This window comes from Pogona vitticeps, chromosome 2 (assembly GCF_051106095.1).
Source record: "Pogona vitticeps strain Pit_001003342236 chromosome 2, PviZW2.1, whole genome shotgun sequence".
Classification (NCBI taxonomy): Eukaryota; Metazoa; Chordata; class Lepidosauria; order Squamata; family Agamidae; genus Pogona; species Pogona vitticeps.
In genome coordinates this window covers 253,874,384-253,889,256 of record NC_135784.1, presented here as the reverse complement: position 1 = coordinate 253,889,256, position 14,873 = coordinate 253,874,384, and the positions used below count along the sequence as shown (strand labels likewise).

Sequence of the window (14,873 nt, the reverse complement as noted above, 5' to 3'; positions counted from 1 at the left end):
TTCTGTGAATTTTTTAAAATTAAAAATTATTCTTGATGCTTCCCTATGTGATGTTTCCTTTTCTTTTGGATTTTAGGAAGATTAACTTCAGAAGCCACTATTGCTGACATTCTTGATAAAGGCTCGGGATGTGTTATACTTCTAGATGGTAACTCTTATTGCCTTAAAGTTCAAAGGGTATAAATTAGTTAGAATGCAGTCTCTAAAGTGGGATGTTCTTTCCTAACTGCCTTGAAGCCATCTCTAAGGGAACCTGTAATATTTATTACAATATTTATTACAGTCTTCTCTTGTCTTAAGGACAATTTCTGAATTACATTATCATATCTCTAGAAATGTAATATATGAAGTGGCCTTGGTATTTTGCCAAACAAAGGTAATAAGCCTGTAGAGCAGTTAGTGTTTGTCTGCATATATCTTTGTCATCTGGAATGCCTGCAGGTTTAGAATTCAGGAGCTCAAATATTTTGGAGAGAAAATGTGGAACCTGCCTGGAGGGTATATGTACTGCATTTACATAATGATGTGTGCTGGGAGAGCACACAAGTCATAGGTATTTATTTAGCTAGGGTGTTTGTATGTCTGTCTTCAGTACAAAATCCTAGGGGCAGCTTGTAACAATATATAAAAAATAAATGTTTACAACATCAGCAAAGAGATGAGATATCAAAATAGCAGTTAATGAGAAACCATAAAATTCAGCAGGAATAGGCAGACAAATTCACTTGGACGGATCAGCAAAGGCTACGAGAGCTTACACGCTAGATGCCAAATAGTCTGGGCAAATTAAATGACTGCCTTTTGCCAAAATTTATAACCAAAGTTGGCACCGCTCGAGCTTCCACTGAGAGGATGCCACAACTAAAAATGTTCTCAATTGAAAATGTTTGTCTCAGTGTGACATCGGCTATTTATTTAGAATATGTGGCCTTAAGAGAAATTACCTGCTTGAAGTATGTCAGAGGAACAAAATATCACCTGTAGATACCTGAGCTGGCTCATACTGACCAAGGTGAGAACTAGGAATAGGTAGTGTCTCTGTGTGACTTATTTCAACCTCGTGCTGTTGTTGGTGATGATAGTGATGGTGTTGATTTTATTCACTCTCATTTGTATCAACTTGAGGGGAAAATTAAGTATGCCAGTTCCAGGTCGACTTATCCAGTTGTTCCAAGACTGGGTCCGTATCTCAGGTCAGCACATCTTGGACCTAAGAGGCACAGGAGCACTGTCAGTGGTCAATCTGCACTCACAAACTTCTCCATGGATGTGTGAGAGGTTGTCAGGACTCGACTTGTCCTTCCAACTGGCAGAGCTTGTCTCCGGTGTCTCCGGTCCAGTCCTGTCATAACTGGAAAAACCATCAAATGGAGGGGGAGTTGGCTGAAAAAAGGACTAGAATTACACTCCTAGTAAATGCTATGCAGTCAGATCATTCTGAGATTTCATTTCTGAAAGGAAGACATTTTTGGCACAATTATTTAGACTGCTTCTTTCTTGGCCTTGTTTTCCTACTTAGTCCACACATACTCTGGAAAGGAACTTCTGTGCTATAATCAGTTCACTGTCTTCGTTGTTGGGGCTGGAGGTTTTGGCGGGAAACGGTCATCTGAGAAAGCTAAGGTAAGCTGAGTTTAGTTTTATATGACAAATGAGTGTATTTGTGTATGTCCAGACAGCTGTGTTTCCAACTGAACTTAAAGATGTTGTTCATTGCTTCCCAGTTATTTAAAACAGTGCTAACATGCACCCTCTTCTACTTTGTCATTGAATTACAATTTTTCCATGAGATGTCTTCTGCCTCGTAATAAGCTTCGTAGCTATGTTCTCCATCGGTCTCTCCCCATATTCCCATTTTTTTCCGTAAAGTGGGAATGAACTATGGAGGACAGGAGAGCAGGGGGCAGAAACCCCATTGTTAGGCCAGTGGAAGTTCGCGTGCATGTTGACATCAAGGAACACCGGACATTAGTTCATGTACTCCTTGACATTAACCAGTGCTCTGACCAGGCCTCAGAGATGATGATGCATATGTTGCTGTTGTCCATGCTTTCAGTGATTATCCCCTCTGCCTTTAAAAGGAGCATGGACACTTTGGCTCTCCAGTTGCTTTAGAGCAGCGATTCCCAACCTGGGAAGTCCCAGGAGTACAAACCAAGACATTAAGGGTACATGGAAGAAAATAAATAATGATAGGAAAAGGCATATAGTTCAACAGTGTAAGACAAGATACAAGTCAAAAGTTGAGAAATTAGTTGAACATTATGAGAAGTGGCGAAGCAGGTTTTCTTCGTTATTTAATTTTGAGAAAAGCCCTGTCCCCGTCACTTTGTTATTTTGCTGAAAAATAGAGCGTCCTGACCTAAACAGTGTGTTGTGAACACCCCACTACAATGGACATGTTTGGTGACGCGCCCCTGACAGGCTCAGCTTTTATTCTTCTCTGCTTTGCAAACATTAGAGTTGCATTGTGCCACTATCAGTGTATATCTAACCCTAACCCTAAGTTAGTTCTGTGTAGAGATGGACATGAACCAGAAAAAAAACAGGCTGATTCATGATTTGGTACATGACCCATGCAGGGCTTCTGTTTTTCCTGAAGCAACACACAACACTGAACTCCCCCCCCCCCTTGGCATTTCATTTGCTTTGGCAAACCGGGATCACCTGCCTGTCCCCCATCCCCACTGCCCATCCCGTCACCTCAGTCTACCTGCTTCTGCCACCAAGCTGCTGCTCCCTCTCCAGGTGGCCAGGTGCCCTGTTCCAAAACAGCAACCGGCCTCCTTTCAGGGAAGCTGGTCGCTGCCTCTGAGCTTGCACCCACCTCCCAGCTGGTCAGGGCGATTGGCTCGGCCATGAGCGCATGCTCAGAGGCAGCTCCCTGGCTTTCCTGCAAGGAGCCTGGTCGCCGGCTCAAAACGTGGCATCTGAGGAAGAGGCAGCAGCAACACAACAGGTGCAGGTGCCCCCACAGGCACCAGGCATGAACCGAAAACCAAATTGTGAACTAACCACAAACCATTACAAACCACCATTTTTCAGGTTCATGCCTTTCCCTAGTCTTGTGAGTCTAGCAACCACATTAATTACAAACATTGTGCTAATGCAGAAGCTACAACTTATGTAGGTAGACTGCCAAGGGGTACAAAATGGAAAAAAAGGTTGGGAGTAGCCATTCCTTTTGGCCATATTGTCCCTGGCTTTTTGGGTTTGAACCGGAAAAGCATCTTCTTCCCCTTCTCTTGGGCTTAGGTATGGGAAGCATTGATATTGGTGCCTGACAGCAAGCCTGTTAGGACCGGCCCTGAACATCTGAGCAGTTTCCATGCCCAGAGTATGGATGTTCATTTCTAAAGCCCTCCAGATTTCAAACTTCAAGCCTCAACTGTACAAAGCACAGATACTTTGAATGTCTTATGATGGGTTGGGGAAGGGAGATACACATCTTGTCCACAACTTCTCCAAAATATTCCCATATAGCAACAAGAAAACTAGAAGACTTTTGGTTGTTGTGGGTTTTTCGGGCTCTTTGGCCGTGTTCTGAAGGTTGTTCTTCCTAGCGTTTCGCCAGTCTTTGTGGCCGGCATCTTCAGAGGACAGCACTCTGAAGATGCCGGCCACAGAGACTGGCGAAAAGTTAGGAAGAACAACCTTCAGAACATGGCCAAGGAGCCCAAAAAACCCACAACAACCATTAGATCCCGGCCGTGAAAGCCTTCGTGAATACATAGAAGACTTTTGCTTATGCTTTTGGAAAGGAATTATACATATGTGGCTTTCATAACGACAAAATATAGCTAGAATTGGAAGGTGCAATGACATCAAAAAGAAATTAATAATAATATATTTTGGACCAGAACCTGATAATTGACCTTCCAAAGGGCTGCATGATTTTGTTAACTTTACGTGCGATGTATTCCATTCATCTATCACCTGTATCCAAACTCAGTGTGGGTAGCATACCTAGCAAGATGGTCTGGACTGTACTAATTTTGTGCTTCCACCCGCTGGTCCCTGTACTGGCCTTTAGTTCAGTCTAGTTCCACAGCTCCTCTAGTAATGATATATGAGTAGTAATTGGGTTTTTTCCATCCATTTGTCTAAAACTGAGTAAAATTCAAAGTGTCCAGGCATAAAGTATCCATAGCATAGTGTTCAAACTGCAGCACTGCAGTCAAGACTCTGCTCATGATTTGAATTCAGTTCTGGGCTCAGGTAGGTAGCTTGAGGTTGACTCAGCCTTCCATCCTTCCAAGGTCAGTAAACTGAGTACCTAGCTCATGGGTGGTGTGAGGTACAAAGTGTAGCCTGCATAATTAAATTGCAAAGAGGGAGCTGTAAGCACTAGGGGGCAGTATATAAGCAGCATCCTTTCCTTTTTTTAAAAAAAAATGTATTGTTGCTGTTCAGTAAATAAAAAGTCACACTATTTTTGTATACTTTATTTAACTAGGCTCCTGCAAATCCACCCAAAAGACCACCAGATGCTGTGATCACTGATGCCACTACAATCGATCAGGTAAATGTATTTTCTTACTAGAAAATTAACCATTTTATATTTAAATACTCCTGTGAGAAATTTTATCCCATGCTAATCCTAGAAATGCGGGTTTTGTACTGAAGTTACGAGAAACAATAAGGAGCATTTGTGTATTAAAGGCTGTTGCACTGTAACCTTTGTAAGTTAAACTAGTTGATATTTATGATTAATAATTAAATAAACTTTGCTACAGTCTACGGGTACAAGAGGTAGATTTTCTACCTTCCTCTGGACTCCTGGGGTCTGCCATGATCAAACACATGCTGTCTGTTAGCGTTCAGTTGTCTGTGCATTGTTCTGTTGATTTGAGTGGGGGATGAATAGTGACCCATTTCAGATTAATGAGAAATACCATCTACCTCTTTTGGGTATGAGATTAGAAGCTTCTGCCCCAACCTGCAAATTAATTGTAATTTCCTATGTACAGAGGAAGCTGTTGTTCATTTGAATGCTTGTTAGCAGAAACTAGACTATGAAACTACGATGACTTGCTAGATGTCATTGTAATGTTGGGGAGGGGTGGATAATATGAACCTTACCTGAGGTATGGCAGGGCTTAGCCCTAGCAGAAACATGAGAACGATCACTCCTGAGGGCTCCTAACAACAGGCCCGAGGAAGATAGCACTTGAAGGAAGGCAGCATTTTCTTGTTAGGAAAGGTGTGTTGCTCTGTACCAGACTTCACCCTATTGGGTGGAGGGAGAATGACAGTGGCTCTTGATTATGTGCAGAATGCTTTTCTCAAAAGACACTGAATAACTGCTGCTGACTCACATTCACTTCAGGAACATGCTCATGCTTAAGAGTGAGGGAACATGTCTTTGGCAAAGGCCGTAACAACCACATTTTTTGTGCATTTCTCTAAAGAATTTCTCTTCTTGGTCTTGTCTCAAAATCTGACACTGGCCAAGATCCTGTTGCTTGGCTTAGTAAGTCATGCTAGAGCAGGCCCATTGAATCAGTGAGGATTTGATGAGTGAACTCCACCATAAATTCAACTGATTCAAATGGGCCGACTCTAGTACTATGCTAAAGTGAGTTGTGACTAGAGAAGGGCCATTGAAATCAACATGACCTATGTAGGAATTGACTCAACACATCCCTACTGATTCAGTGGGACTGCTCTAGTATGACTTATTACACTAAGCACCAAGATTTGAGGCAATATGTGAGTGTCCTCCCCTACTCCTTCCAAACACATACAGTAGAGTGGTGCCCTGCATGACGACGATAGTCCATTCCGGGAAAATCGCTGTTAAGCAAAATTGTCGTCATGCAAAAAACAATTCCCCATTGAAATGCATTGAAACCCATTTAATGCGTTCCAATGGGGAAATTACCTTGTCCAGCGAAGATCGCCCATAGGGGAAGCCATTTTCCAAGCGCTGATAAGCTGTTAAAATAGCTGCCCTGTGAAGCATGGGTCCAGAAAACACAGGGCAGCCATTTTAGGAACCCAACGATCAGCTGTAAAGATCGTCGTCTTGCAAATAAACGGTCTGCGAAGCACGGACCTAATCGACATCCAGCAGAATTCCCCCATAGGAATGGCTGTTTTGCAAGTCGCTATAGCAATCGCAAAAAGTCACCGTCCTGCGGATTCATTGTACAGCGGGGTCATTGTCTAGCGAGGTACCACTGTATATGCACCGTGAATTAATATACTGTATTACTTTCTCTTTCCTCAAATTGTTTTCTGTACTTTATTCCAAACTGAAAATTCCCATACCCCATGTAAGGTGCTGCTCACATCAAAGGCTCTTAGATCCTTCTCCTTATCTTTCTCCCAAGATTTGCATCCTAAAGCGAATTTCCCTTTTCTTTGCTTGCTGCGCATGTGCAGGCTTTGCCACTCATCTTGTATACAAAAGCTTATGGCTAGTAGCGTCTGTGCTAGCTGACTAAAACCACAGCAGTGCTACTACCAAATCCTTTCTCTTATTAGTATAAGCCAGCAGAGCTGAAGAATCCCATGAGAGAGTATCAGTGCTGATCTTGTTCAGAAATGTTCAGAGCACATTCTTGCAAAAAAAAAAAAATCTGTGTGCTTTCCTCACTTTGTGTAGCACTCTGTGGCTTTGGTGCATGTAAAAAAATAAATGATCATAGAAGCAACTGCAATAGCAGCACAGCAGACAAAGACCATATTGTGTGGCTCATTCTGTGAGATATAATTAGTTGCTTTGGGCAGTAGGTTGGTCTAAAAAACTTTGATCCTGAATATTTCAAAGAGGACAAATCAACAATTTATCCCCCTATCCTATTACATATTCTTCAATTGCAAGGACATTCTTTTCTTTCCCTCTTACTGCTTCCCGCTGTAAACTGTCATTTTTCTGTATTTGGTCCCATAAATCTTTGAGTAAAATGAAAGTGTTGACAGAAGATCAAAACCAAGTCCAAAGGCATTTCAATTTTTAACAGTATGTGGGAGAGACAAATCAATCAATTTCTGCTCCGCAAGGGGACACTCTGTGTGGCTGTAGAGTTTAAAAGTATCACCTCATTATTCTTTCCTGCCAATTGTTGGATCAATGTTTTTATGAATTAGCAAAGAATTCTGCTGCCAAGGGATTAATCATATTATTTATTTATGTATTCCGGGAGCCATCTCTGATTGATTTTTTTTCCTATTAACCCTTCCCGCAAAATATTAGAAACATCTTATACTTGAAATCAACAGGGAGAACCCTTGTCATTTGCAGTGGAAGTGAAAAAATTACTGGCGGCACACTCTGTGTAAGGAGAGATTGTAAATAGCTGGTTTGTATGTTCTGTGGTTCTGAGTATGTTCGAAGTTCAGTGGCTGTTTAGTTAGTTAACTGCAGTAGGTGGTTTTCTCCAGAACGTGCAATGTTATTGCTGACTGTGAAAGGTTCTACTGAATTGTCTGATCTCTGTGAATATTGGTTTATGAAACTGGTTTCATGAATATCATGTCAGTGGTACTGTATTTGCTTTTCTTTAACTCAGTCTCTGCTTTTAAAGTAGTTTGTTCTGTTAATACTGTAGTCTGCCCTAGAAAGATTTGATAGATAACATGTGCGTGCTTTGTTACACGACTAAGTTAATCGTACTTCCTACATCACTATAAATATGCAACAGTCCTGTGAATATATAGGAAAATGCATAGTGTTACTGAAGCCATGCATTGTTTTAGTTAAAACCCCATAAGACGCACAGACTTTCCACCCCCCTGTTTTGTGGGGAAAAGGTGCGTCTTATGGTGCGAAAAATACGGTATAAATCACATCCAATGTTCTATAAAGGATTTATATCAACAGTACATGTTGGGAGGCACACTACTGTTGCTGCCAACATGTGGGACAAATTTGACTGCCCCCCCCGTCCACTATGTGCCAAGCTGAATTCCTCAGTAGCACCAGTGGCCTATGATAGCAGTGGTGCTGGTTAAACCAAGGGAGGTCTTCAAGTGGCATTAACTCTTTCTGGTTCAGCAAAAAGCAATAACCTCTCAGGACAAGTATAACTCTTTGGACCCAATACAGTACTAGTGAACAAGGGCATGCAGTGCAATGATGCAAGTATAAAAGTGGAACAGAAGCATAATGTTTGTGCAGAAATGTATGACTAGAGTAGGTGCATACTAAATATTTTAAAGGAAAACAGCACCTGTGACTTTGAAAACAGGAAAAAATTGTATCTATTCACTTGTATGCTTGTGAACATCAAACCTGTCCAATCAGTATGTTGGCCTGTGTATGGTTAGCTCTATTTTCCAAATTCCCTGTGTTGTTTCTGAAATATCTCTGAAATTCACAGGTGGGGCTGAAGAAGAAGAAATAGAAAGAACTCTTTGATCAGACTTCTTATAGACAGGGTGACAGTGCTGGGGTGTATTCAGTAGCTGAAGGAAGGCAAATTCAGGTTGCTAAGATAGGAGGTTGAAAGCTGGGAACTCTAAGGCAACTTTCTCTGAAATGATGTCTGTTCCATGTATGTGGTGCTAAAGAGAGAAAGTGTTTAGATTTTTTTTTTTACTGGAACAGTTTGGGATAGACTGAAATTATCTAGAAAGCATGGAACCACCCTGCTGGAATTTAACACCAAAAACGTGACAGAGTACTGTAGTTGACATTTGGCAGGCAGAAGGACTTAAACATCCAGTGTTTTCCAAGCAAGTACACACATTTACATATCCCGAAGATTCCACTGAATTAGCATTAATTTGGAAGAGAGGCCTAGTAAAAATCACGAGACATTGGAGCAGTTTAATAATGTTATTTCAGCATCCATGTTCCAAAGCAACAGAATTAGAGAGCTGTAGTAACACCATTGACACCATTACTAGAAACTAGAATTTTCAGTCACCAAAGCTAAACCCTACTCCATCCTGTGTGAGAGAATGGCTGGGGGTTTGCTAGCCCAATTTACTGCCGTGTGACAGAAAACCCTGGCTGGCTCCCTCACAGCCTCAGCATACCATTGTGTCCACGATTCCACTGCCCCCATGCCTCTGGAAATTGCACTCTTTTTCCACTCTGTGCGTACCATGGAGTAATCAGAGTAGTTTGGATGGGTAACTTGGTTTTTGGATTAGATTAACCAGGACACTCTGCCATGAATAAATCCTCAGGCAAGGAGTCTATTCTAAAATTAACTTTATTAAAAGGTAAAAAAGGCAAGATGCTTAAGCTTTCAAGTTGCATGCAAAGTACAAAAGGTAAGGTATAGATCAAGTTACAGACACAATACCAACAGTTAAGAACGCTGTTGTTTTTATCTAAAATCTAACAGTCATGAATCTCTCGTGACGGTTCTACTCTTATGCGAGTATAAGGATGTGATCCATTCCATGTCAGAGTCGCTTCCACGTCTCTCCCTGGAGAGGTGTGGGCAACATCTGCTTCCAAAGCTCCTCTCTTCTCTCTCTTCCTTGCTTCCTTCTTCTCCCTCCCCCTGTCTTAAAGACTTGTTCCTTTCTTAACCTCGGAAGATGTGTATTCTATGGGAATCCAGTAACATACAAAGTACAAAGGGACCTTTGAAAGTGTGCTAAGGCATGGTGCCTGGGGGGCCGGGGGGAAGTTGCCCTGAAGATGTGAAGCTGGTTTGGGGAATTTGTGCTTTAGAGAAGGGCCATCTAGCAAGCTGGGGGCAAATGGTGAGCTCTGCAGTGATCCTGGTATCTGAGAACAATTTCGTACAACTTTACGGCAGAGCCATTCTCCCCCCCCCACCCCACCAGATGCATTTCTCTACACATCCTTACAGTGCTTTTTTCTATAGGAAGACCTGGGGGGGGGTGATGGATGAGTTGTTGGAGGTGTGTAGTTCAGTGTTTGTGTCCCTCCAAATCCAAATTGCTAATAAGTCTATCCAGGTTCAGTCCACTTGGGAAAAATCCCGCTTCATTTTTGACAACCCCTGAATCAGTTCAGGATTCAAAATAAACTCTTATCTCAAGCCCTCTCGTAATAGAGAGACCTTTGATTTGATCTGGCACAACTCTTTTTCAGTTCTTTCTATGTTCATTTCTAAATGAAAGAAGCTCTACATTCTTCAGGTTATCTGTTAATATTCCCTTTTACCATGCCCTGTGTTGCATACAGGTACATGCATATTGTGTGGTTAGAGGTAAGAATTGTTCTCCATGGGGAAATACGTCATATCCTTCTCTGACTTGGATGTCTGAGGCGTGCTTTTGTTTCCTTTTTCCTTCTCTTCTTCCCTCAAATGCCTTTTCATGAGATTTTGGTGTTACACAAGAGGATGGCCTTAATTCACGCCACTGCTGTCCGTTAATCTGTCAGATAATCTTGTATGGAATTAATCCCAAAGAAGGCAGAACTAATTCAATCCTGGCCCCTCCTGGTTGTGTCCCTTGGTTGCCTGTTGATTGCCAGATTATTGAACACCAAGCCCGGAGGGAACTCGGTGATCCATATACTTTTACATGAAGAACTAGTCATCTGATGACTGAATTTATCTTTATAGTTTGTATTTATGTTTTTGTTTTTCCTCTCCCTGAAGTCACTTATTTTTGAACTAGTGTGAATGCGAATATTCCTAGCAAAATGTCATTTTCTGTGAAATCAGTAAGAGACTGCTTGGTCTCTTACTTAAAGGCACATGGCTACATACAGCAGAGAAATCTAAAACTTTAGGGACAATGTCTTTGAAGTTAAGTAAACTTCCATGCTCATGTCCTGTTCAAAACTCATGGGAAAATAATCTTTTTAAAAAGCTTTCCTCCTTTGTATTAAGTACTTTCCTATCTATCATATACTCTACAGTAATGGGAAAGAAAGAAAAAAGCTCCCTGAGCGACTTCTGTTTGAGTCCAGTGAAATTTACTCCCTGATAACTGTGTTTAGATTTTATTACAGGTATGAGGCATGAGCTGCATAGCCCATAATGTAATTGAAGCTTCATTTTACCTCTCTTCACCTATCCTCCATCACATCATCCTCTCCAAGACTCCTTATTTATTTATGTATTTATAATATTTTAACCCCACCTTTCTCCTTAAAAAGGACCCAAGATTAGTAACTATGATTAGTAACAGTGAGTATACAATACTAAAAAGATCAGTGAATATTATACAGTACCTATAAACATAGGCAGCACCACTTATTGCTATAGTTCTTAAAACAATTTGTTGTTTAGTCATTAAGTCGTGTCCGACCCTTTGTGACCCCATGGGCCAGAGCACGCCAGGCCCTCTTGTCTTCCACTGCCTCCCAGAGTTTGGTCAAATCCATGTTGGTAGCTTCAATGACACTGTCCAACCATCTGTTGTCCCCTTCTCCTTTTGCCTTCACACTTTCCGAACATCAGGGTCTTTTCCAGGGAGTCCTCTCTTCTCATGTGATGGCCAAAGTATTGGAGCCTCAGCTTCAGGATCTATCCTTCCAGTGAGCACTCAGAGTTGTTTCCAAAAAAACAACAGCTGTGATTAAACTCTGCTTGTGATTGTCAAGCTGGTTAAAAAGGAGTTGCATTCATCATATTGGTTTAAACTTCAACATGAGCATTAGAGTTAGTAGTAGCAAAAAAAAAACATGTGGGAGAAGAGAAAATATGCCCCCTGTAGTACTTGGCTTTGTATGGAACTGTGCAAATAATTTAATGCAGTGGTGCCTTGCAGAACTAGCACACCGTAGAGCGGTGAATTCGCTCTACGGTGACGCTTTTTCAATTGCTAATGCGATCGCAGAGCGATGCCCCCAATGGGCGAAAATCACAGAGCGAAGGTCGGTAAGCGGTTCGCTTACCGACCTTCGCTTTGCGACCCGCCGATCAGCTGTTCTGCGGCTTCAAAATGGCCGCCGGAACAGCCGAAAGGGCCGGGCGCAGCGTTTTCGCGCCCTTGGTAAGCAAGGGGAGGGCGCGAAAACGCTGCCGGAACAGCCGAAATGGCTGCACGCAGCGTTTTCGCGCCCTCCCCTCGCTTACCAAGGGCGCGAAAACGCTGCGCCCGGCCCTTTCGGCTGTTCCGGCGGCCATTTTGGACCCGCCGGACAGTTGATCACAGCGTTTCCGCACCCTTGTTCAGCGAGGGGAGGGCGCGAAAATGGCTGCCGGCCATTGAAAAACTTCGCTGAATGGTGAGTAAATCAGCCAATTGGAACGCATTAAACTAAGCTTAATGCATTCCAATGGCTTTTTTCTTACCGCACAGCGATGTTTCACACAGCGAGGGTTAATCTGGGACGGATTAACCTCGCTGTGTGAGGCACCACTATATATAATATTTTATACAGGGTTGCAGCCAAAAAGTTAAATGAGTTCTTTTGATGGCTTGGATTCAAATACTTGCTTTGGCAGAATACAAAATATGGAGTGAATAGGGATTGCTCTTCAGACTGGAATTTAGAGATCACTGATATGGAGATTTTACTCAGTCAGTGTTTGTTCAATTAAAATATTTTTATGCTTCCTTTCAAATCAAAGTGTCTTCAAGACTAAAAAAATTAAAACAATAAAATACGGATTAGTTACCTGCTGTCAAATCACTTCTGGTTTGTGGCCACCTTAGTAGGGTTTATGAGTATGGCATACCATGGCCATCCTCCAGTGAGTTTCCACAGCCAAAAGAGGGATTTAAGCCCAAATCCTTTATGTCCTAGCCCAGTGCACACATTTTTAAAAAACAAATGCAGGCATGCATTCATTTAATATTACCACATCCCAGTAGACTGTTGCAACATGTGACCCAAGGTGCACATTTTCCTAGATCATGTGAAAAATCTTGAAATATGGATATCCATAGTATTTTCCTGCATCAAATGGGAAATCCTGGACTTCTCAAAAAACAAACACAAAAATAAAAAAGATGTTTTTTAAAAAAGGACAATGGAGCCCATCCTATTCCTTCTTTCCATCTTTTAGTTTTTCTGACATCTCTTGCCTGTCAGTTGTTGATTACAATCGCCTCTCAATTACTTACTCTCAATTTTAGTTTTGGCAGTGGCAAAGATAATAAACGATATGCTTCTTGGAGCAGGAGCTGAGGATCGTTGCATGTTCATCTGTGAAATGCTATGTATATGTTAATGATACTTTATTTATTCCATATGAGTAGAGGAGGGTTCCCTTGGGGAAAAATTCTTGGGAAGGGTTAGGTCCCCTTGCCCCATTTCCACAATCCCATTGTGAAAATTTGTCAAAATTTAAGGATAGAGATGATCAGTTTATGGATTTATCCCATTGTCTCCATTGTAGCTCTAGGCAATTACGTATCTCTGTTTTGTTGCCAACAGATTACTTTAAATTTTAGAGAATTTTTTTTATTTTCGGCAAAGAAATATATGTTATTGGAACACTTCTTAAACTATTGGCAAAGATCAGTTCTCCCCTCCCCCTGCAAATTCATAAAACAATGTGTGTTTTTATGCCTTGCTTCAGTGTAGAATGTAGTTTTGCAAGTGACCCTTGTTGACAGCAAGCAGTACTAAAAAATTGGTGCAGACAAACTGGATATTGCTTTTTCTGTTTTGATGTGGCAGAATTCCTGAACTGTTAGGAAATAAAACTTGTCAGTTTGAGTTAATAATAGGGGAACAATCCAATTATACTGTGAATGACTTTAGTCTAATGCTCCTGATCAATTGGTTTTTTTATATTCTGAAGACGAATCAGTGTTTTTATCCAGCAAAAAATGGGGGAAAGCATTGCCATTGCTGATGTCATGCAGAAGACAAACCTTTTTGCACTTTTGTTTTGTATGACATGTGTCTTTGCTTTAGAAACCCTTTTTTTTTTAAAGAATAGAGGCATAAATCAAGACTAATTTACCTTATAGCATTATTGGCTGAGTGATGCTGGCAATATGAACATTAACTAACCTACTGGAATGTGTCTTGTTAAACTCTTGCAGATTTGCTGAATGCCATGTTGGCCTGGATGCATGGCGGGCTCATTCTGCAGATGAGACAGCTATAATATTCCTTGATACCCAGCCTGGTTCCTTCTCAAAGGGCGAATATAGTAATCTATGGAAAAGCATTTGTTCTTAGAGAATATTGCTTATGCACAGGGCATGGAAAGCAGTCAGGAATGACACAAATTAATCTCTAGCCACTGGAAGTTTTTGTGGAAATAGCAAATGCTGAAGCGCTGTATTGTGCCTGAGTACAGTATATGGAATCCTTATGATTTTGAAGTGTCTATAAATATGATTTCAGTGCACTCAAAGGGTCATTTAAAATCATTCTTCAGATATTGATCCTTGTATCCCAACAGCAACATTTGCGCATAAGAGTTATTAGGCTGGGGGAACACCGGGGTTTGGGGAGGAAAATAAAGGTGGTTTCAAAAGTTCAAAGTACTGTAGTGTGATGTTGACTAAGCTTGTTTATTTGGATGGAAAACTGCTGTTTGGGTGCCAGAAAAGGCCTTCTGCAATTGTAAAAATGGCAGGATTACTCATTGCCTAGGGGAGATGATTGCCCTGCATGACCAGTCATTTGCTCTGGTGGAGAACACTGGTTTCCATAGGTTTGTGGCAGAACTGCCTCCCCCTTACCATTGCCATTCTGAACTACTGTTAACCACAAGGTAGTGCCAGATTTCTGTTGAGGTGTCAGAAAACTGGGGCTGCAGCAGTTGGTCAGGGCAGAGGCGGCAGAAGTGACATCTGAAGCACCCAGGGTGCAAAATACGTACAGTATCCTTATTTCTCTCTGACAGGACACTGGTGAGAGGTGGAGGCATCAGGCATAGGCCGTATGCACAAGGGCAGGGTACAGGTGGACCCTGTTGAATGTGGCTCACAACATTCAAGAGGCTCTGAGAGCCAGGCTGCAGCCGTGGAGTCTAGTTACAAAAAGGCAAGGTCTGTTTGTCACAGGTAAAAGGACAGTA

The 14,873-nt window shown here is 41.7% G+C and overlaps 1 protein-coding gene across 1 annotated transcript in view; it reads left to right on the top strand.

The window, feature by feature from the left end:
• HSD17B4 (hydroxysteroid 17-beta dehydrogenase 4) overlaps positions 1-14,873 on the top strand; it is a 94,097-nt gene that overhangs the window by 59,993 nt on the left and 19,231 nt on the right. Inside the window, exons 15-17 of the mRNA XM_072992429.2 lie at positions 77-148; positions 1,520-1,623; positions 4,457-4,522. Coding sequence (XP_072848530.2) covers positions 77-148; positions 1,520-1,623; positions 4,457-4,522 — 242 coding nt within the window. The remainder of the gene's footprint in view (positions 1-76; positions 149-1,519; positions 1,624-4,456; positions 4,523-14,873) is intronic.